Raw genomic sequence first — 25,143 nt, forward strand, 5'->3', positions numbered from 1 at the left:
TATTTTTTATCTGTAAAAAAAATTTTGAAAATGGAGCGCGGGAATCGGGGGCAAATAGTATCTTATCTGTGCAACCGTCGGTCGTTACTTCCTCGCGTTACAAAAACCTATTTATCACAGGGATTTGGATGTGCGACGGTAGCAGATTAGTTCTAGCTGTGACTTATTTTGTAGCATTGCACAGGAGTCTTTATTACATTTGGTGATACAAAAATTAATATGCTGTATATCTGTTTCTGTATGTCGCAGCGAACTAACTGAATTAGTTTTTCAATTAATAGCCTAGACGACGCTTTTGAAAAGACCGCTTAATAAAGAGGCTATGAACTACTTATAAAATATTATTATCCTTAAGTTTCCATTTTCACATTTTGTATTTAAAATTTCAATAAGCTTATTAAAAAGTTTAATTTTATCTCGCGATACTTTGTGAAGAAAATAAAGCATTCGGAAGTTGTTAATAATTCTAATAGACTGAGAGTTATTACATCAGGAATTTATATCTATAGGTTGGTAACATATTATAAATTAGGTAAATTTTGCATAGAGATAGGTGAATTAATTGAGGATGTGAAATTTAATTTTCATTCAGGTTTAGTTTATCTTGATAATCATAACTAGTGCTGTTGGAATTAAGTTGTTGTTAAATTTTAATTAACTTTCTGATCAAACATTATTTTATTATTTACTGTAATTAATTTTTTAAAGTGGACTGTAGAAAGAATACGAATGTGTAGTTTTAAAATAGTTGTTACAAGCAAAGAGTAGGTATAATGAGAAATCTCAAGCATTACTTAATCGATTTTCTTATACTTTTTTGGTTTATATTTCAGGCGGAACATGAACCATCGACGAACCATATAGATACGCCATTAAGTTATAAATACAGCTCAAAATTGATTCCAATAAAGCCTTCATTATGATTGGCTGGTTGTTTGCTGGCATCGAGCCAAAATCAGATTGCATAATCACAAAGTTTATTGTCATGGACCCAATGTCTGATGACATATGCTTTTTACATTCTAGTGGAAAACTCGTTTAAAGTTTGGACATTTATTACTTTGGTCTATTTTAAGCTGCTAAAGCTAGTTGAATTAGGAAGGGATTTGGGATTTATTTCGTTGTAATATATGGAAAACTCAGCATGCATTTCAAGTTTTTGTGTGGCAGTTTTCGATTTAAATTTCCATCCTCTGTTTGATCTGTTTCACCTAGTTTTAGTTTAATTGCGTAACAAAAAGTTAGCTACGTCCTTTTTCTATTTACCTACGTGTTTCGATATGTGAAAAAATAACTTTCAAGCAATTTGATTCAGAATTCTACAACAAAAAACACATAGAGATCTCTATCTAACAGTTTACGATACATGTTTATTATTAGACAATAGATGTACGCAAAACGTATGAACATAAACCCAAATACAGGGTGTCTCAAAAGAAAGTTTATATTTTGTGGATGAATAAAAAAAAAAGTAAGCGGTGTATTAAAAAAATGTTTATATTAATTATTAAAGTGCATAATATGGGAATTTATTTCTTAAAAATAATATTGTCCAAATGCAGTCCATTGCGTTCACGGCACTCATTTAATCGAACACTAAAATTATTTATGACAGCTCGGCAGGTAGACACAGTGATGGCTGCCATTTCGTGTCGGATATTTTCTTTTAAATGCTCTAGAGAAGTTGGTTTGTTGGCATACACTTTAGATTTAAGATATCCCCATAAGAAATTATCAAGAATAGAAATTAGCGAGGAATTATTGGCCCTTACTTTTTCGAAGACGAAAGGGGGCGTGCAGTTACAGTAAATTCAGAGCGATGGTAGACGAGTTTTTAGTGCCTGCACTGCAAAACTTTCCTGGCTATAACCAGAGAACATGGTTGCAGCAAGACGGAGCTACATCATACACATCCAATATGTCTTTACCTCGAATTCATGAAATTTTTCCGGGAAAATTGATCTCTAGGAGAGGTGATATAAATTGGCCTCCACGCACCCTGATTTAACTCCCATGGAATTTTTTCTTGTGGGGGTATCTTAAATCTAAAGTGTATGCCAAAAAACCAACTTCTCTAGTGCATTTAAAAGAAAATATCCGACACGAAATGGCAGCCATCACTGTGTCTACCTGCCGAGCTGTCATAAATAATTTTAGTGTTCGATTAAATGAGTGCCGTGAACGCAATGGACTGCATTTGGACGATATTATTTTTAAGAAATAAATTCCCATTTTATGCACTTTAATAATCAATAAACATTTTTTCAATGTACCGCTTTTTTACCAATTTTTAGGTACTTTTTTTTTTATTCATCCACAAAATATAAACTTTCTTTTGAGACACCCTGTATTATAATCACATTTTGACGCATAAATGGCAGTTACTCATGAATTCATGAACTTACGCTTACGTGAAGCGGCTACGAATTACCTTGATCGGTTTATGCAGTTAGCAGATTACGGTCAGAGGTTTAACAACATTTCTCGCTAGCCTTTAATGTTACTATAGTATAGTGTCACCTTAATGTATATAACTCAAACATTCATTTTTTAATTAGACTTCTTCTAGAAGCACCATGTTAAAGAATTGGTAGGTAGCTTTTGACTTTTACTTCTTACTTTACTACATACATTTTTGGTTGAAATCGTCTTTTTGGTAAAGTGGTTAACGCGTGAGTATAGAACCCAGTTGACCTGGGTTCGATTCCCGACGGCTACGGGCTAACTAAAAAAAACGGTGAAGCAGATGTGGCTTGTTTTTTTTTTCCGAGGGGGTCGCGGAAGAATTCTAATCAATACCCGCGGCCCCATCATTAAAGCGGCTCGACGGAACACAGTGGGGTTTTAGTCGGTAAGAATCCGACATAACCCACGGCTCCTTCCCCGGGGGCCGTGGGTATCTTTGGAAGATTTCCCCACTATAAAAAAAAAAAGGATAAATAAGGCTGATCACTTATAAAATAAATAAAAAAGCTTTTAATTCTCGCATAGGTATATTATGGCATAATTTGATCACTTGTCTTAAAGAAAAACAATGAAACATGTATAGTGCATTTGCCCCATACCTTACAAGCAAACCCGGTACTTTACTTTCATAGTATTTTCGTAAAGATCAAGAGTATTGGCACAACGAAGTTTAGCAAACACTTAGGAGTGCTTGCGTAATTGTATTTGCAGACAATGCCTTTGATTTCTTACAACAATATTTGTACCTACTAAGTAATACGATAATCTCTGCTTCAGTGCGTTTGCCTTGTGAAGGAATTTATGATAATATTTAAAGAAAGGCTAAGTTATCAACTTGTGTTATACGGAGCGACAAATTCACATTTGAACTGTAGATTTTTATAGATTACCTAATTGTTAATTTAAGACAATTTTTCAATACCATAAGACTAATACTAAAAGGAAAGAAACTAAGAACACAATACTTATAAAAGCATGAGTGTGCAAAAGTATGCGATCGAAACGAGGCATTCAGCATTATTATGTAAAAGTCATTAATAGAACCTAATTTAGTTGTGTAAACTGTATTTCTTTTATTAGTAGGTACCTACGCAAATAACTTATGTAGACGAAGCATTTACTGAATTTCCATTTAAGATCACTACATAGTATAAAACAAAGTCGCTTTCTCTGTCCCTATGTCCATTTGTATGCTTAAGTCTTTAAAACTACGCAACGGATTTTGATGCGGTTTTTTTTAATAGATAGATTGATTCAAGAGGAAGGTTTTAGTACATAATTTATTAGGTTTTAGACAAAGCGAGTGAAGCCGCGGGTGGTAAGCTAGTTATTACTAAAAGAAAAAAATTATGATTAGCAATGTGTATATGCCTTAAATATGTGTATAATTACTTATGTTTAATAGCGTATTTTTTTCTATGCTTTGCTATAATAGAAAGGTATCCCTTTAATCCGGATAACCGCGATTGTATCGTTTACGATATTAACACTATGTAAAGGTAACAAAACGGACATTATTCTTTCTCATTTGAATATTTAACTTATTTACTTGCAAAAACTATATAAATACACTGTAATATATGTCACATGTATATTAAATTTATTTCCGTACTTGCACATATACATACATACATGTCGTTTATTGACAGATCTCAAGCGCGAAATATGCCTTACATCACGCATTCAATAACTTACATCCTTAGAATACATAATATATAAACTCTAACATCTATATCTATGAAGCGTAACTCCCATCATCAATCACCACATAGTATAAAACATAGTCTCTTTTTCTTTCCCTATGTCCCTTTGTATGCTTAAATCTTTAAAACTACGCAACAGATGTTGATGCAGATGTTTTAATAGACAGAGTGATTCAAGAGGAAGGTTTATATAATTTATTAGGTATTAGGTAAAGCGGGCGAAGCCGCGGGCGGAAAGCTAGTACATAATAAGTTGAACGTCTAGATCAGCATACCGATAACACACATTTATGTATAATCTACATCGAAAGTTCTAGTTCCAGTCCAAGGTCCCATCGGAAGTATACTTGACACGCTTAACGCTAAGAGGTCAAACCGCGAACACTTAGACGTTTTATTATATTCCACAATAGAGTTTAAGTGGCCCTCGTTGCTTTTTGTGCTAATAGACAAAGGCTAGAAATATATTTATAGTCTGTACTGGTTCCTTGGTGCACAAAGAGCTAAGGGTAGATAGGACTAGGTGTTATCTGTTTTGTTATAGCATAGTATATCATAAAGCTTTCGACTCATGACTAAAGAAAAAATTCTGAAAATATGAAGCTAAATTATATTATGCTACTGTGTTATATTTTTTGTCTGCTCGCTCCGACGCTGTCCAGTATAAGATTTTAAAAGCTTTTCATAATTTTAAATTACTCCTATTTAAAAAAGACAAATACAACATAGATACCAAAACTTCTTAAAATGTGGTATTTTCTTGAGTTCTTCGGTAATAGTTTGTGATTATAATCCGACTTTTGTAAGGATGGATGTGTATGTGTATGTTTGTTACTCTTTCACGAAAACACTACTTAACCGATTACAATGAAATTTTGCACACATATAGAAGGTAACTAGGATTAACACATAGGTAGTATAGGCTTTATCCCGGAAATCCCACGGGAACGGGAACTATGCGGGTTTTTCTTTGAAAACGCGGGCGAAGCCGCGGGCAGAAAGTTCGTTCCTGAATATATTATGTTTTGTTATTTCTGAAGCTACCAATATACACTTGTGTGAGATAATAATGTAATTGATAGAACTAACCCCCGTAATTATCTGAAACTGATGTTGTAAGTAAGTCTTCTCCATATTTCTTTTTATTTATATGGATAGAATTATCGGATGTATAGTTTTTTTTTATTCAAAACAGACCAGGCTTTTTTTAATTTGCTTTAAATATGTTTAATTGACACAATAAAATATTATACAAAAGATATTTAAGACAATAAATGAGCTATTAATAAGCGTCGTCTTTGAGGAAATTAAGCCACTGTATAAGCTAATAATGAGTGATACGTAATTAATTGTATCATATTACCAATCCTAGAACATTCTCACTTCGTCGCGAATAATTTTTGAGAACTTTTAAGAAATTTTAAATTTGTCGTAAGTATTATTTAAGTTTGGAAATATCGGAAGTAAATTAAATTAATTATAAAAGTTTCTGAACTAGTAAAATATCATAAATTGTTGATTCAGATATTTTGTTTGATGCTTGAAAATGTGAAGATTGGATACATTTAAACAATTTATTTATTTTTTCAGCATGGCGCGGGCGGTGTGGTTGGGTGTAAATAGTGTTTTGTGGAAAGTGAAAGTTAAATATTAAATAAGCATTTATAATTTGTTGGTTCATAATCGAAAAACATTATGTTGATGACTAGTAATTGTAAAAAAGATAAACAATATTATTTGTAAGATAATGAATATACGTCCTGTATTAATATTAAAATCAAGAGGAACATGATATGGATGTTGTTATTATCTATACTACTTAATATGATAAAGCTGAAGAGTTTGTTTGTTTGTTTGTTTGTTTGAACGCGCTTATTTCGGTAACTACTGGTCCGATTTGAAAAATTCTTTCGGTGTTAGATAGCTCATTTATAGAGGAAGGCTATAGGCTATAATATATCATCACGCTACGACCAACAGGAGAGGAGCCACGGGGGTGAAACCGCGCGGAGCAGCTAGTCTTTCATATAATGAACAGTATAAATATTTTCCGTGCAAAAATGTATTTAAAGGTGAATACGTAATAACATAATGTGTTGAATCATAAAGGTTAAAAGTTAATTATTTGGAGTCTGATTACATGGGAATCGCCCAGATTCGTTCTACGGTCATTTTGATATTATAAACATGAGAAAAATGTTATAATCACGCAAACATAGGTACACACAAGCGCACACACACACACACAACACACACACACAATATCCATCGGCCAAATCGTATATTTTATTTTTATTTTCTTAATCAATTCCTTCTGAGATACAGGTAATTACCTAGTTCAGAAGGCAGAGCAATATTGTAATGTTATATTTGAAGTTGCTAATAATTTTTTTTTACTGTTTACTATAATTAATTTGAAAGATGTACCTAGAATAAATTCACATAAGTGAATCTGTATAAATATCTTAGAATCTCAGTTAATTAATAACAATTGCAATTGTATCTATTTTTGTATATGTAACTACTAGTGGTTCGCCCCGGCTTCGCCCGTGGTACCTACATGTTTAAACTATCCTATCTCTCAAGTTGGATCGAACTGCACATGGTGTGCGAATTTTATTATAATCGGTTAAGTGGTTTAGGAGTCCATTGAGGACAAACATTGTGACACGAGATTTATATATATTAAGATATACTTAATATATTAAATATTTTTTTTCCACAAGGTCCTGAAACAATTTTTTTTAAATATACGACTTATTAATTCATTTTCATTGTATTCCTTACGTATATTTTTCTATCAACAAAGTGATAAAATTTTTATGAATACAGTTAACAACTGTTAAATCGACGAGGTAATATATTTCTGCAAATTGCTTATAACACTTCGGCCAATAATTCCACCATAATAACAAGCGAAGCATGTTCCGTTTGATAGATTATGTGGCTTCCGCCATAAAGGTTAAAGGGTAGAACTAGACGATAACATCTTTGCTACAAAGCAAAGATGTTTTGAGGCTTGAATTTAACAATGAAGTAAATGCTTACAAAACCATTTACTACATTGTTAAATTCAAGCCTGATTATGCGGTAGGTACCTACCTACACTAAAGCTGTGTCTTCATATGCAGAGCAACTTATATCGACTTCACAGATTTTTTGGTAGTTATGGTCCACGTTGGACCACGGTTTTCCTTTGTCTTTGCGATCTAGGCGCTTGTCTTTGTATTAAATCACAGTCACACATAGTATATGGATATGCACCATACTTATAGTGTTTATACATATAGGTAAATACATTAAATAATATTGCAGCACCTTCTAGTTCTAAAGTAACCATACAATATAACAATAGTTCATATTCCATTTATGTATATAGATACATTATCAAACTATATACTCTTAGGACTGGTTATTTGTATTCGCTATTAATTAGAGCTCCCCTTATTTATGAGAGTCGTAGCGGACAGCCATTGTCTTAATTGATTAGAGAAAATTGGCTTACACTCTAACACCCGTTACGGTTTCTAAGTTTCGACCTATAAAGCTGATAATAATTGAAAGCAGAATTTTGAAGTGAAACTTGTTTAAGCGCATTTATAGTAAAATTTCAAGGTCGCGTCATGGCAATACCGTCACGTCATGGAGTAAGGCGAAGATTTTGGTCTTCGAATCTTACCAAAGAAGTTTCACTTCTCGACACACACGCTCTTTTTTATATCAGGAGTAGTCAAGCATTTGACCATCGCTTCGTAAGAAAGCGACAAGCGTGGTCTAGAATGCAGCATACTGACCTAATAAATGCCTATACACTTTTCGTTTGATCAATTACAGATTATAATACAAATAAAGCCTGCAAATGTAATTAAAAAACTATGTACATGTGTGTTGTAGAAAGAAATAATTGATTTATTTATTTATTTTATAATTTTCGGAAAAAAAAACGGAGCCTCTTCAATTCCTTACTGGTACGCATGACAAAAGAAGAAGCGATTGATTAAGATTAAAAAGAGTAAGGTTTACAGTCTACAGAATAGCAAAAAGTAGTAATATTATGTGAAAACTACTGTATTTCCTTATCATTGTTGAGTGCGATGAGTGATTGAACGACAAAGGCGCGTAGGCGCGTAACGCGTATTGTACCCAGTCATTAACTTTACCGCCCTTGTCAATTCTATCCTTATCCCTTCTCGCCTTTATAAAGGTAAAATTTTATCTAAGGTTAAAGCTCTTTAAATAATTGCAGGTGGTAGTGTCGAACTCGTTTACGCAAGGTATTCCTTCGTCTCGGGTTTTAATAATAACAATAATTCATATTCATTATTCATAGTCTGCATAATAAATTAATAAAATGGATAGGAAAACGACCTCCCTTTTTCTATCCACCTAAATATGCAGTCGTATCCAATTTCCTTAATGTCTTCACCAGATATCCGGAAATCTGTTTAAGACGAATTCGTCCTCCTATTTAATTTTAAAACTTAACTAATGCCAAATTCTAATTGAGTTTAACTATTCAAAGATTTGTGTAACAAAGACCTTTAATACGTAATCCGTATCTACTTATCAGAGACATTGAGTCGCTAATAGTAAAGAAAATCGCCTGAATCTACAATTTACGACTCTGATATAGCACTTAAATAAAAATGCAATTAGAAAAAAATAATGCAAATTACAAACAATTAATACCAAAACAGTCCTCTCAGGCTCCTACAGATAACTAACACTGGACCGTCGTTGTACGACGATTTTACACTTAATAATCAAAACACACTTACCAGAGATATTAATCCTAGCCTCGTCATAATAATCAAGGACGAACTCGTCGTCCTCCTCCGGCAGGGGCTCCTGGGGGTCCGCGCGGCGGTGCGTCGCGTTGGGGGCTCCGCTCACCAGCAGGGCGCAAAGCACCAGGCCCACCACCTCCATGCCGTCATCACCGCGCCGGGGACGCACTGGGGGTAAAGAATAGAAGTGAATTAAAATAATAGAAAGAAAAGCAGTGGCAGAAATTGATCAGAATTATTGATGATGGCTTGACTGACCGGTTGGCTTGGTTGGTAATAGCCCTGCCTTCCAAGCCCAAGCCCAAGGTCGGGTTCGATTCCCACCCGGGGCAAATATTTGTGAGATGAACATAGATGTTTGCTCTGTGTCTGGGTGTTAATTATCTATATCAGTATTTATATCAAATTATATATGTACCTACGTTTATCAGCCATCTGGTTTCCATAATACTAGCGAAAAGCTTAGTATGGGATCAGATCGTGCCGTGAGTGAAATTGTCCTAAAGAAGTGAAAAGTAGGATAGAAATGAATAGATGTTTATTCTACATCAGGTAGATAGAAGAACTGATGAGCAATATAGAAAGCGTAGATTTCATAGGAGGGAATATATACATAATATATTATTTAATATTTAGGTGTACACGGTAATGAAGGTATAAGGATACGGTGATATTTCCATAGAATGAAATTTAAACTAAGATTTTATAAAGACGCTTTTCGTGTTCGCTTTTCATGAGATTCCCATGTGAATTAGATATTTTACCGCAGTAAAAGTAGGGTACTATTTTCCGGACACAAAATTAATCATTAAAACGCTCAAAGCGTTATCAAATAAGATTATTTTAGTTCATTATAAAAGAATTTATGATGAAAGAAAATAAAGGTGTCATAATATTATTTATCCAATTCGGTTTAGATCCAACAAGAAATTAGTTAGAGTAAAAGATGAGTGGGCAGTTAAGTAGATGGAAATAAGGTCTGTTGAGTGAGCGCTTCCTTCATCTATCAAATTAATAGATTCAGTGGAAATGGCAATATGATTCTATAATATAAAAATGAATCCCAAAATGTGTTGGTAAGCGCATAACTTTAGAACAGCTGAACCGATTTCTTTAATTCTTTTTTTATTATATTCCTTGAAGTACGAGGATGATTCTTATGTAGAGAAAACGTGAATATGTTCCACGGTCGAAGCCGGGGCGGACCGCTAGTTACATTATATAAGTGATATTATGTCTGACCCAAATCCTCCAAGATTTCGATAACTAGTAAAATATTATTTACACAATAAATGAAAATGAACGAAATATAATATTTTATCTCGAAAGCCAGTCGAAATTGTTTTTGTAGTTTGAATGTCATCAATATTCAGGGGATTTTATTTGTCCACGAAAGATAAATTTGTTTTCATTTGACTCGGCCGCGTTCAATAAATAGTGAAAGTAGAAATTTATTACTGGACCCCTGTCTATATGTTTATTATAATATACTTACTATTCGAGAGCTTTTATCAACTAATTCGGTTACTATGGTTCAGATTTAATTGAAGACCTTTTTTAGTATCTTCATTATTTAATAATATTTGTATGAACTCATGAGGGAAAGTACTGTTTTATGAGACACAGGTAATAACCTAGTTCAAAAGGCAGAGCAAAATTGTCAACTCAATAAAATATAAAAATAAAATTTGCTAATAAACATTATTTTATTTTATTTGAGCATACATTCTCCATTCGTCAACGATACACAGTATTAACAGGCACCTTTTTATTTATTTCTCCTAAAGTTTTGTTCTAATAGTAACGGGATAGTAAATAAATAAATAAAATAAAATAAAAAGCCCGTTTATTTCCAATCCACAAGAAAAGTTTTGATACAGATAGTTTACATACTTAAATTTTAATTACTAATACTTAATTTATTTATTTTTTCTATTTTCTTTTTTTCATTTTAGATGTTACATTCTATCGCAGCTTGCTTATCTATCAGAACCATTGATCGGAACCCCTTCTCGGGTATAGGCCTCCTCCAGCTTTTTCCAGGTATCTCTGTCCATTGCCTTTGTTCTCCAGTGATAGTAGTGCTCGGTAAAAACATGGTAATAATTGTCATCCAGGTTACAGCTATAGTCTTAGGTGTATACGAATTCAGCCCTGTACAATGACGTCTTAAAGCAGTATTATTGCCGGTGTGGTAAAGTGGAAGCGCTTTATAGGTATAACGCTATCTCTTTCTCATACCGGAAATAATATATAATACTACCTATAGACATCATGGTTACCTGAGATTTAAAATGATCTAGAACTAGATGAATAGGGCCATGACATTATGGTCTAAGATTTGCATATGCGCAGTATGGTACGTTTAATTTTGGAATAAATCGAATCAGAAATGAGGTGATCCGCAAAAGAACTAAAGTCACCGACATAGCCCACCGTATTAGTAAGTTGAAGTGGCGTTGGGCTGGGCATATAGCCCGCAGAACCGATGCAGATGGCCGTTGGGGCAAGAAGGTTCTCGAATGGTGACCAGGTACAGGACGTCGCAGTTTGGGATGGCCTTCAACAAGATGGACAGACGACCTGATCAAAGTGGCAGGGAGCCGCTGGAGTCAGGTTTCTGGTGATCGGTCGTTATGGAAATCTTTGGGGGAGGCCTATGTCCTGCAGTAGACGTCTTAAAAGGCTGGAACGATTTTGGAATAAAACGCCTTGTTGTTAAAAGAAAATCCATTTTATTATAAATTACGTGCTGGAAGCGTCATACGAACCCATAGAAATAGGGTAAACATCTTGTTTCACATTAACATAATTCAATTATAACTCAATATTGTACGCACTTGTAATGTTGTTTACATAGTACAATATTTACGTTCTAAATAAAAATATAAAGAGGCATCTTTCTTTATAAATCGGTAAAAATACTGAAACACTTTTCCTTAAACTTTATAACTGGATTTTCAAATAAAATGACATAGGTCGATGATTTTTTATTTTTTAGTAGATCTGCCCCTGTAATGCATAAATAGGAAGTACTTTAATTTTTTCTTGAGTTCGATTTACTCAAGTAGGTATTGTATAGTTGGTTTTTAACGGTTTTTAAATCTTTACAGAGCGTGGTCAAGGACGGACCAAATTTATTTAGTTTCATTATTTAATGCTATCCTCTTGTTGACGTGATAACTGTTCTATTTAAAAAAAAAAATGTGTGCGTGTACTATTGTACACACGTAAGAAGTGAAACTTATTTATGACATTATTTTTCAAAAAATAATTTACTATATGCAAATTTACAGAAATACGTCGAATCACGCGTGGTAGGGATAAGAAAAAGATGGCGCGTAACGGAAAATTGTCACGCGTAACGAAAAAATGTTACACTAAATTTTTTTTCCAACCCCGATATAGAAGTTCCACTTCAATTACAATTGTGTTCTTAAAAACGTCCTTCAATCATACCAAACAGCGATACCATATAATATTTATTTCTTTGCCTTTTCAAAACGTTCTTATATCCATGGTATCATGAGCTGACCCAATATATGTGAAAACATCTAAAAATCTAATATATATTATAAAGGCGAAAGTTTGTATGGATGTATGGATGTATGGATGTTTGTTACTCTTTCACGTAAAAACTACTGAACCGATTACCTACAATGAAATTTAGCACACATATAGAGGGTACCTAACTTGGATTAACACATAGGATAGTTTTTATTTCCTTTGCAAACGCGGGCGAAGCCGCGGGCGGAAATCTAGTAGGATTATATTTGTATACGTAGTATATTATTACTAGTCTGTGATGATATCATTATTCTGGGCAATGCGCAGTCAAATAAAAATGTCTTGATCGTAATGATCTTTGGTTCAATGATTTTCTAATAAATATTAATGAATTTTCCAGAATACCGGAGATGGATGCTGTAAGGATGTGACATGATCTTTATGATATATTCATTATTTACACTATTTGTGACGCGCGGTTTTTCCCGCGAGCAAACTCGCACGCAAAATAAAATATTTCTATAGTAATGTGTTATTCTGAAGTCTAAATTATAATCTAATAATGTAGACTTTTATCTTGCTTTCATCCAAATCCAATCCTTCCACAATATTATCTACAATATTAGCCACTAGTAAGATTCATTGCTTTTTCCATGTATTAAATCTAATTTTAGCTTCTAGGTTCGTATATTTCTACATTTAATAGGCTAAATTCATCAACTTTTATTCATCACTAGCTGTGCCCCGCGGTTTTACTCGCAGTGTTCCTCTCCTGTTGGTCTTAGCGTGATGATATACGGTACTCCAAAACTAATAATGCGCATGCAAATCTTCGTAATTGTCGTATTTCCAAAATGTATTTCATTTGGCTAAACAAATTTTACTAAATTATGCAAGAAGAAAATGCATTTCACCACTCTATATACATATCGTCTTCGGACGCTCCGAGCATATGACAGTTACCGAACTTTGACGAAGATTTCTATGCGCATTATCACTTTTGGAGTACTGTACCTATAGGCCTATAGCCATCGATATAGCTTTCCTCGATATCGATGCATGCATTATGCAATGTTGAAACTAGAAATAGGGATTCAATTTTTTAAATTCTTGATGGAATTATTGCGGCGAAAGCGAACCCGTGTAAATACCGCATTGGAATACATTTATTTGCTTCGTGAATTGTTTAAAGATTGAGTTATGAATAATTTAAAGACGCTTAATAAATATTTATTTATGTTTGCAGTTTCAATGTTTCAACTAGGGATGTAACGATACATGATTTTGCCGATACGATACCGATACCGATATTTGTAGTAATGTATCGGCGATACCGATACCGATACCGATATCGATGGCTTGGTAGAAAAATAAATAGTGAATTATTCATAAACAGTTACCATCATTTAACAGAGACTCAACTGTTAATCGTATTCTTTTAAATAAAAATGCCAAATTAAAAAACAACAAAACCATTTATTTTAGTATTATTATTTTACAAAGTCAAAAACTTTAAGTAATACACATACAATCAGTACCTAATAAAAGTTTACTATTGGTAGATTTTTTCAGAAAACAAAGTGCGCACGCGCGGGCGTCCTCCCGCATCGTTCAGTGGGCGCGGTTTTTTGAATTGTCTGATATCGGTATCGGTTGTTTTATTATCGGCGATACCGATATATCGGCTTGCCGATTATATCGGCCGATGTATCGGTATCGGTATCTGTATCGTTACATGATACATCCCTAGTTTCAACTCTTCGTTGAAGTTTATGAAGAAATATACTTTAACTTGTACTGAATAATTTATTATAGGTATCTGTTTACTTTACTTTCAGTATGAATATGTAGTTTTGTATGATAAAAGAAATCTTAAAATCGGTCTAGTAGGTTTTGGGTTAAACCATAACATACAAATGAAATATTATAGGTACCTAACGACCCATAGATAAATGTTTAGACTATATTCACTATTCAGTTTAAATATATAGGTAATTAAGTAACGTTATCATCTATACATATAATAATCTATACTAATATTATAAAGCTGAGATTTGTTTGTTTGTTTGAACGCGCTAATCTCACTACTGGTCCGATTTGAAAAATTCTTTCGGTGTTAGATAGCCCATTTATCGTGGAAGGTTATAGGCTAGTTATCATCACACTAAGACCAACAGGAGCGGAGCAATGCGGGTGAAACCGCGGGGAACAGCTAGTATTATGTAAAATTAATTTTGTCTGTTTTCCAATTAAAATCATACATTCGGGCAAACATTCTGCACAAATATTTAAAGTATTGACATTATTTACTTCTTAGTTACCTGTTGCTATAAGGAAAAAATAATAGTTAATAATTGTATTGTCTTATGTATTAAATTCTGAACATTAAATGTGATTTTATTGTCGTCAAATAAAAAAACATATAAGTAATATAGTCTATGGTTATGTATATTTATTTGTGGTTTTATTACAACGATGCTATAAATGTTGTATTGTTTATCTGTGTGAATTATTTTTTATATTATCTGTGGTTTTATTACAACGAAGCTTCAATTATCTTTTTATTTCGCAACTGGATATTCCATTCTATCATTTCAAAGACAAGGCAATTTAAGTCAAGGAATACCACATTCCTAATTTACATATTTCATGATTTCAACTTAGTACTCAACTCGCATCTTAAATATACTGCATTTCTCAAGTATTATAACCGAGTGAATTAACGAAGGTGTTAGCAATGACTCAAAGCTTTAACTGACGTTTAAAAACGTGTGTATTTACGCTTTTGCCGGTTAGCTTTTTCAGCATGCCTGTGGTTGTGCATTGACGCACTGCAGTTGGAGCTTTTGACCTTATATAAATGGGTTATATTAACCTCATCCAGTTTTTTGGTATAATAGTTCTTGTTGGTAATTGTAGGGTAGCGAATAGAGGCTTGTTTCGATGTAGGCTTGATAAGGTTTTTGGCTCAAAACTAAGTTTTTATTTCAAGGATGCTATTGTGTTATATTTGGTTGGTACATGTGTTTATTGTGTTATTATTACTTATTACTTATCTTATTTACGTAAATTATATTTCTTATTTTATGTAAGTATATAAAATTGAGTCAATTGTTATATCAATAGAGTAGGTTCATTTTTTTAATTTTGTTTGTGTTGCGGAAGAAAGAGTTTTTCCAATATCTTTTTCTGTTCTTTATAATTTTGACATAGCGAAAGTAATGTTTACTTCTTCTTTTCTTTGTTAATATTGTGTAGGATATGTGGGAGTCATGATATAAATTGTATACAGATATATATTATTCAAAATTATATGTATATTTGAAAGTGTGTTAAAAGGCACTTTTAAAATGAAGCTTAACTTTTCTCAAGTTAACATTCAAGTCGTTTACTCTACAGAGCGCTACAAAGAAACATATCTACTTACATGCACTCGAAATACATAATCCCTTTTCTGGTGTAGCCGAGTAGAAAATTATTGTTTCACAAAACTTAAGAGCACATTGAAAATGTTAGCTCTAAGCGTTATGTAAGAAAGCGAGTTGATCATTGTTTAATATGTAGGTATACTAATAAACTGTACTAATGTTATAAAGAGGAAAGGTTTGTAATTATGTATGTATGTATGTATGGTTTTCACGCATAAACTACTGGACCGATTTCAAAAATTCTTTCACCATTAGAAAGCTGAATCTTCACTGAGCAACATAAGCTAGGTTTATCCCGAAAATCCCGCGGGAACGGGAACTATGCGGGTTTTTCTTTGAAAACGCGGGCGAGGCCGCAGGCGGAAAGCTAGTCTAAATAATATTTGCAAAACCTCGGATGTGTGTATGGATATATGGATGTAGGTATGTATTACTAGAACAATCAAAACACTGAACAGTTATTGATGAAGCTAAACAGAGTGATAGAGTATAAGTAGTAACATAGGGAAATGATGCATCACTAGTTCCTTATTTTTTCATTTTATTAGGAAATAATTCGCACTTGGCTAGCGTGGTAGTTTGTGGTACCTATATCCACGAGAAGGCCTGTAATTTGGAGCATTACAAGAAAGCCTTAAAACGATTATCTTTACGGAACTATCAATTAATAGAACTTCAAAGACCCAATTATGAAGTGACATCTATTGAAAAGAATATTCAGAAAATGTATTGCAATAGCACTCCCACGTAGATGTGGATAGAAATAATAAAAACCTGCACGCTCAAAATTAAATTATTTCGCTCCGTTTATTATTGAATTTTCAATGCAATTTCAACGCTCATGTATTTAAATGCAGGAACAATTTATTTATAAAACTATGAACTAAACGTTGAAGTTTCACAAACTATATTATACTAGCTTGTTGCCCTGGTTTTGTTTACATTTACGTTATAACAGTGATTTAGGAAAGTAGATGATTATCTTTTGTTGTGAGAATATAAGTACAAAATCTATTAGGCCCAAAAAAATAAAATAAAATATACTTATATATTTGTTTAAAAAAAAATCTAAAGAACACGTTGTAATAAGATAAATTTACGAAATTATTGCATTGTCACTTATAAGTTATAATGTGTCCTTGATAAGTGAACAAGCCGGTACTAGTTATTATTCTGTGACAAGTCACAAGGTGTGATTATAATTATCTATCCCTTTGAAGTTTGTCAAAATCGAGTTTAGAGGAGTAGTTACATAAAAAAGAAAAACTTACAAACATACAGATAACAGATGAAGCTTATAAAGCGTGTGATATAAAACCTTCAATTAATATTGTTCACAAGTTAATAAATGGGAACCTCCTCCTTTTTTTTGGAGTCGGTTAATAAATGGTGTTTTATAGAAAAAAATATAATTTCCAACTCCCATTTGTTCACATTAAATTTTCTAAGATAAGCGTAGTCCGTGAAGTAAGTTACTAATCTAAAGATAAGTATGAAGTTTGACGCTTTCTTTTGATTTATTAGCCGTGTTGAGTTTAACGTATGTGAGGAAATGTTACGATTATTAAACTTTGTATAATCTAAATTCTTATGGGATGAATACACCATAAATTATGATAATAGACTAGCTCACCGCCCGCGGCTTCGCCCGCTTTGTCTAAAACCTAATAAATTATACATAATATACTAAAACCTTCCTCTTGAATCACTCTATCTATTAAAAAAAAACCGTATTAAAATCCGTTGCGTAGTTTTAAAGATTTAAGCATACAAAGGGACATAGGGACAGAGAAACCGACTTTGTTTTATATAACTATGTAGTGATATATGTATAAATAATATTCATAGTATCCTAAGGTTTTTGCATGAGTTTTTTTTTATATAGAAAATTGTTTATAGAATTAATTGAAGATATTAAATAAAAGTAGATTTGTGTCCTTTTTGAAAAAAAAAATTGTAACAAACTCCTTCACACTGGGATTGACAAAAAAAGGATCTTAAATAATAATAACTACGTGAATATTATTTGTAGTTTCTATAATATTAATTTTAATTTTTAACCGACTTCAAAAAAAAGGAGGAGGTTATCAATTCGGCCGGTATGTTTTCTTTTTTTTTTATGTATGTACACCGATTACTCCGAGGTTTCTGAACCGATTTACGTGATTCTTTTTTTGTTCGATGCGGGATGGTGTCGAATTGGTCCCATAAAAATTTTATTCAGATAGGCCCAGTAGTTTTTATTTTATGAGCATATTTGTCTGTATTTGTAAATGTTGCAAGTGCAAGTTTGAAGTCGGTTGTTTTTAACGCAGTTATTGACTTGTTTAATAATTAATCTATATCTATTATATACATTCATGAGATATATAACATTCGATATACTTACAAACTAAACAAGGACAGTTGCCACTTTATAGTTTCGCAGTTAATGGTGCAAAAGATTTATGACTGAAGAAATCTGTCCTAGTTTTCCGATCTATTAAATTTTTCTAGCCCTTGACTTAATTGGTCATAAATATTGAAATAAATGAAATTTTATTTTTTATCTTTATTTTATCTGTATTCTAGACCCGGCTGACTATGTAATGCAGTTTGGTTACAAAACTATGGTACGATAATATATATTATATATATTATATCGTATCTAAGCCCATTGGAAATTATAATCAGGATGAAAAAGATTAATGTTTTTGCAAAGGACATATTTATAAATATTTTAAAAAGAAACACTTTTATTTATTTATCGCTACGTAACGCTATACTACAAGCATAGCATAGCTTTATCTAATTATTACCTTATTTTAACTTTATTTAAACTTTTATAATGTCTATAACAGAATTCCCAGACCACAAATTGATAAAACAGAAATAGGTTTATTATAACAGTTTAATACAGTATTATATTATCTGTGGTTTCACAGTAAAAACCCCTCTACAGATTACTATATTATGTTGAAGTCTGTTGATGTTATTTACAGTGAAATTGTACATTTTTCAATATAATGACGTCATCGTCATCAACATTTATATGTTTCTATATTATAGGTACAGAGTCTTCCTATAAGTTTAAGCTATGTAGCTCAAGTAACAAACCACGATGTCTAGTGCGGCTTTGTTTTGTCACTTTTGGCACAACTCTTGGTTCAGAAATGCCCGTTTCCTTACAAGAAAGTAGGTACCTACTATAATAAGAAGTAGGTACGTAGTATATTGAATTATTATTGCCTTTTCATCTTGACCCAAATTTGTTTGATAGAAATTTGAAATGCACACTTAGTTATTAAAATAAACATTCGCATTTTAATAATACAATAAAAAACACAACGATATATCGTACGACAAATTTGTCGTTCCCTCAAAATGTAAACAGGCCAATTACAATAGGCTACGCGTGCTTAGTTCGATACAATTAGTAACGCTTTAAAAATAAGCGTAACCGATTGTGTTAATACCATGTTGACATTTGAGATATGTTTGTACTTTCTAATTAAAAATTCACACGCCACGCTAAGGCGTCTACACACGAGAAAATTGTTCAAAGAGAAATAAGGGAAGGAAATATTTGATGGCTCTTTCATGTTAGGTAACCGAGGATTGTGTGGAAGCAACTTAAGTTTATTAGATGGGCTTTTGATGACATAAATGAAGGTGAAATGGATTTTGGTAAAAAGGTGATGTACCTATAATTATTATAGGCTGTAATAAAATCTAGGATTAGAACAATAGGCGCTTCATGTGTTATAATAACGTCTTTTTACTTTTGTTTCCTTAAAAACCATAAGTTTAAAGGTAGTAAAAGATCGTGTTCTACTGAAAATTGGAATATCTTGAAATAGTTTATGTCAAATTAGCAACGCTTTCTTACCCACAAAGGGAAAATTCACCCACCTCTTAAGCCAGTTACGTAAGACAATCACAAATCTCCACACTGCACATCACTCATATACAATCTGTATTACTTTTAATTTAACATTTCATATAAAAAACACCAATTACAAAATCGTATAATAATGCACTTTCGATTTTAGTTCACATCCGTATCACTAAGCGGTGGCTTGTATTCCGAACTTTTTGGTGATGGTACGTGCTGGCTGGTGATATTTTAATAAAAAAAAGATAGTGTTGTGATTCGAAATTTAAACGTGTTTTATAAGAAGGGTGGAAACGAGCGCGTGCAGTGAGCCGCGCGGTCGCGGGCGGTGACGATCGACGGTCCGCGCCGGCGCGAACGTTGCACCCCTTTGGACAGAGACGAATCGGCGGAAAACTGTTTTTTTATATGTATATATGTGTAGGCTGATCAATGTCACATTAAGTCCTTGTAACGAGTTTATTTACTATCTAATTGAATGATCGTGATAAAACAGATATTTTGGTAGAAATCGATATGTGAAGCGGTGTAACCTACATCATAAATATAGGTCAAGGTAACTTAACTATTAAGTATTATTAATAATTAATGTTAAGTGTTAACCAATTATATTAAGCTTTTGATGATTTTAAAATCTATACTAATATTATAAAGCTTAAGAGTTTGTTTTTTTGTTTGAACACGCTAATCTCAGAAACTACCTACTGGTCTGATTTGAAAAATTCTTCGGTGTTTTAGTGCCCTTACGCACTTGCGGTTAACCGCGGGGGCGGCTAACCACGCGGTTAGCCGCTTTCCCATTTTTATATGCAACCGCTTTTATGATAAGTGCGTACAATCATAAGCGGTTGCATATTAAAATGGGAAAGCGGCTAACCGCGCGGTTAGCCGCCCCGGCGGTTAACCGCTAGTGCGTAAGGGCACTTAGATTGCCCGTTTATCGAGGAAAGCGTAGGACTAACAGGAGAGGAGTAATGCGGGTGAAACCGCGGGGCAATAATAAAATTAAAATTTTTTAAATATTTATTTTATAACGTACCTAGGTACTTTACTTAAATAATATACAATCATACAATAAATAATACAACTTTAGTTACAGTTTTTCGTTTGACATAGTTACAGTGCCAGGTAACAAAAACAACTTAAGTACCTACTTAAAACTTTAATCTATAAATATGAATAATCCTAAATACATTTTCAGTTTAAAGTAACAAATACAAATAAAACATTTGGAACAGCACATAAAGAAAATAAATACGAATTCAAACCCAAGTTATCCATCGTTAGTATTCTAGAACCTTTCATTATTTATTTAGCAATTTTCTAATACGTCCCTATGAAAACGTCTATTTGCCGAGTGCGGGCGACAATCCCCGACGCCAGCCGACGCGACCTGCCTGAAGTTCTCTAGCTAGCGTAACTTGACCTGCCCTGCAGTTCAACTAATACAATTTTCGTGGTAATCTCGAGGATAAGTGCTCGTGTTGAGGTGTCAAGCGTTTATGGTTGTCATGCGCGTTCAGAGGCGGTGGCACGAAATATAGCTTTTTGATTATTTAATCTTTTTGGAATACGATCTTTAATTTGTTCCGCATAGGGTTTACCTGTTTACTAATCTATTATTTAACTATAAGAGGTTTAGAGGTGCGTGTTCAATAAAATAATGCTTTGGGCGGAATTTACAAACAGTATATATCGTTCTTTCCTTTTCCTGGGATTTCTGGGCGAAATTCACTCGATTTCAAAAGCAAGCCTCATAGATATAAAAAAGGTGTACTTTCAAGTAATACTTTATGCTTGCCGGTTATTAAGGATTTCCTTAATATTGACCTGCTGGGAATTTCCCGGGCTTCCAGACCCTATATTTTTTACATATAAATGAACTTATAGAATAGCGTGAGCTCTTTAGATTACAGTTTTATATACCAAATATTACAATTTTAAATACATTTGCACCTTATTAAAATAAATAAGTAAAAATATCCAACTGCTCTTAGTAAAAAATACGCAGTTTCAAATCGTTTTTACGTATCCTGCTGTAATTCGCTGCACATGTAGATCTGGTTTTTCCTTTAGTTTGCAAATCGTTTACCAATATTCATTTTCCTTTGCACCTATTATAAATTTTTGAATTGTATAGCTTCCGATGGGTTTGGCGCTGGAAGATCTGTGAAAGTAAACAGCTTTTGTTAGTGTTATGATTGACAAATTAAATAAATCCCTCGTGTGCATTTCATATTTCAATGTTCATTTTGACTCACATCAATTTTTTACTCGACAAACAGTAGCCTGTGTCTTTTTTCAAGGATTATTCTACTTTACTCCAATGGTCTGATTTTATTTTATATTTTTTTTTGTTGGACAAGAAAGAAGTTTGAAAGATCATTTAGAATTAATGTAGCATCCTCCTGTTGAAATACTTCTTCAAATAAGTATTTCGATACAATATCAAAAATAATCACAAAGATGTACACTATAATATGTACTCACGATAAGTCCCCGCCTTCAAAAAGGTCAGTGCTTTCAAAACACCCACAGTAGCCCCGATTATCCCAACACTAACGCCTCCTATGATACCAGCAGCCAAGGCAGCATCTGATGGTTCATCCCTCGGGATTTTGTACACCAGGCTGGCTGTCTCGTTGCCATGGGGACCAGGAAGGTCAGACTCTATAGTGATGAGCAGTTCTTCACAGGTAAGTGACGATATATCGATGTTTAATGTATCGTTCCTGTAAAATAAATATTATTTTAAGTATGCAGTTCATTCACATATTATATCACTTATATATATTTGTTTAATTTATTTACGTAAATACCTAAGAAATCTGAAGGTAAAATCTCTAGGTACTAATATTTTAACAATAATGTGACGTATGTATGTCGTCAAAATGCCTAAACCGATTTTGACAAAGGATGCTTCCTGTTGCGAAGTAACATTTGATTGTTTTGAAATATAAAGGTGGAAATTCGAATTGTGAATAATTTCAAGACCTTACCCTTTCACAGGTTTATAGATATATTTTTTCATTTAAATGAAAAGTATGAACGTGATTACATATACTTACAGTGATACCGTGGTGTTGTCTGTTGTATATTCCTCTAGTTCCATTGTAAAAACTTCACATTGGTCAGTAACACTTACATGGACAAATGCCAATACCTGAAAATTTGATTTTGATTATTGTGAAGTTCTCACATTATATTTAGTACAGATAGGGATTCAATAAATCCTCAAAAACGCTCACTTAGTAAATAGACGATTCTTTTACATAGGACCAATAATTAATCGATGCAAGCAATTTAAAGAAACAAGAAAATATACTTAGGACAACTCCACGCTGAAAATCATTTCGAAAAAGTTCTTCTTGGTCTTTTCTTTAGAAGGTACTAGTGTAATTTACAGGAGGTAATTAACTTGAGAATATAAATATAAATTTAATACAAACCATGAAAGACACACAAATAATAATATATGCACACATAATGAATAAATCCACTTAATTCTACGATTCACATGACACGACTATTAACTATATATTAGGTTTATTATTAGCATACATTTTCCGTATTCTTGTGACGCACTATATAACCTATATGCAGGAAGATTGGCAATAATTATTTGTAACTAGAGCACCATTTATGGTATGTTTAATAAACAAGATGATTCTCTAAAATACCGAAGGTAAAAGTAGTGTAAGTGCAAGATTTTTTTCAGGAGACTGTGCTATCAGAGAAATGTAAACATTTATTCATTACTAGCTGCTCCGCGCGGTTTCACCCCCGTGGCTCCTCTCCTGTTGGTCGTAGCGCATGATATGTAGCCTATAGCCTTCCTCGATAAATGAGCTATCTAACACCGAAAGAATTTTTCAAATCGGACTTGTAATTCCCGAGATTAGCGCGTTCAAACAAACAAACAAACTCCTCAGCTTTATAATATTAGTATAGATAACACTATCATATAAGTACCATTATAATAATATACCATAATTTAATTGTACACACAGCATTGGTTTAATGCTATTAGCATATAAAAAAAAGGAAACGGAAAAGTCTTCTTCTCTTAATTAATGTCTCCACCCAATAAGAATTAAGAAGGGACTTCACCGGAAACGTCAAGAGTCTACATAGCTTCATCTATCAAGTATAAATATTATAATCACTTTCTATATTTGTAAATACCTATCAAAATCATAGATAAGACTAAATATTAAAATCACAGATTGAAAAATTTTTGGATCTAACTCTACTGAGTTAGATCTATAAAAAATTTATGACGTATAAATCATATGGAGTAATAAATTATGGACATAGAGTGCAACGCCATCTAGTCTCTTACTAAGTAAAGTAGGTACTACGGAAACCTTTGACGAAAACCAACACAAAATCTATATGAATAAAACAAACCAACCTGAATATGTTTTTATATATGACGGAAGAAAAGGCCCAAGGCCATTTTTAAAAAGAGTGACGTCAGCAATTCTGACGTCACCATCATCAGGGCAGGCGCTCATACTCGAAGTAGAACGCCTGTGGGTATTTTTACTGCCCTTTTATTCCACGTCGTAATTATAGAGAGAGCTCCGAACGCTCCAACGGCCGGCGCGTGAATGTGCTCTGTGCCGTCGGACGCTCGTATTTAAATTAAACCATGACTCACAAGAATTAGTTTGAGAGTGTTGCCACTCTAATTTTTGCAATGAATTTTTATCATTTTTAACAAACATTAATTATTTCGTTAATTTAACCACTTATTTAAAAAGATTTAAGTAAACTTTAGCTAGTTATAATTATTTAGTAGTTTGACGGTAGTCGTTTATTGTCGTTGCGCCGACACGGCCATACTGACAGGCGGTGCGCGCTCTGCACCAGCCTCGTTGTAAAAGTCTGTAACAATGTCAAGTTATAATCTTGGAATGTTTTTTGTCGGTTCTCGGAGAGTCTCGAAGGTTCTCGTAGATTTCTCGGAGGTTCTCGTAGATTTCTCGGAGGTTGGTTCTCATAGATTTCTCGGAGGGTCTCGTAGATTCTCGTAGGTTCTCGAAGGTTCTCGTAGATTCTCGGAGGTTCTCGAAGGTTCTCGTAGATTTTAACGGTTTTATTAAGAAATCAGTTTTTTGTACTCACATTATTTAATCTAAGAAGCTAATCATGTTCTGACATGAAATAATGACAACTATTCATCCACAAAATACTAAACCAAAGTTACGTCTAACACGGCCATATTGACAATCGTACGTCCTCGTACGCCTTTTCTCGTATTACAATACTACGGTAGTTCATCTCGGGATTTCAAAAACACACTGCCTCGGCCACACTGACCTTACATAACACTAGACACTCCACATGACAGAAGCAGTCCGTTCGCGTATCAT

General features: G+C 33.2%; 2 protein-coding genes across 2 annotated transcripts in view; both read right to left on the bottom strand.

The window, feature by feature from the left end:
• LOC123693224 overlaps positions 1–20,030 on the bottom strand; it is a 50,959-nt gene extending 30,929 nt beyond the window's left edge. The window contains exons 1-2 of the mRNA XM_045638225.1: positions 19,783–20,030; positions 8,948–9,124 (exon numbers count right to left, since the gene is read on the bottom strand). Of these exons, the coding sequence (XP_045494181.1) occupies positions 8,948–9,098 (151 nt within the window). The 5' untranslated portion in view covers positions 9,099–9,124; positions 19,783–20,030. The remainder of the gene's footprint in view (positions 1–8,947; positions 9,125–19,782) is intronic.
• Positions 20,031–21,400: 1,370 nt separating this feature from the next.
• Positions 21,401–23,258, bottom strand: LOC123693077. The gene is made up of 4 exons (XM_045638028.1): positions 23,215–23,258; positions 22,834–22,928; positions 22,256–22,497; positions 21,401–21,932 (listed from the first exon to the last, which is right to left on the bottom strand). The coding sequence occupies exons 1-4, from the start codon at positions 23,248–23,250 to the stop codon at positions 21,883–21,885; spliced, it is 423 nt and encodes a 140-aa protein (XP_045493984.1). The 5' UTR covers positions 23,251–23,258; the 3' UTR covers positions 21,401–21,882.
• Positions 23,259–25,143: the final 1,885 nt, after the last annotated feature.

The sequence above is a fragment of the Colias croceus genome, chromosome 7 (genome assembly GCF_905220415.1).
Source record: "Colias croceus chromosome 7, ilColCroc2.1".
Taxonomy (NCBI): Eukaryota; Metazoa; Arthropoda; class Insecta; order Lepidoptera; family Pieridae; genus Colias; species Colias croceus.

Excerpts from the sequence above, each read along its gene's own strand:
- LOC123693077 (XM_045638028.1), bottom strand. The coding sequence starts at position 23,250 with ATGTGTGCATATATTATTATTTGTGTGTCTTTCATG. Across the intron at positions 22,498-22,833 it reads GACAACACCACGGTATCACT|GAACGATACATTAAACATCG; the intron begins GTAAGTATATGT and ends TTTATTTTACAG. Across the intron at positions 21,933-22,255 it reads TTTGAAGGCGGGGACTTATC|ATCTTCCAGCGCCAAACCCA; the intron begins GTGAGTACATAT and ends TTACTTTCACAG.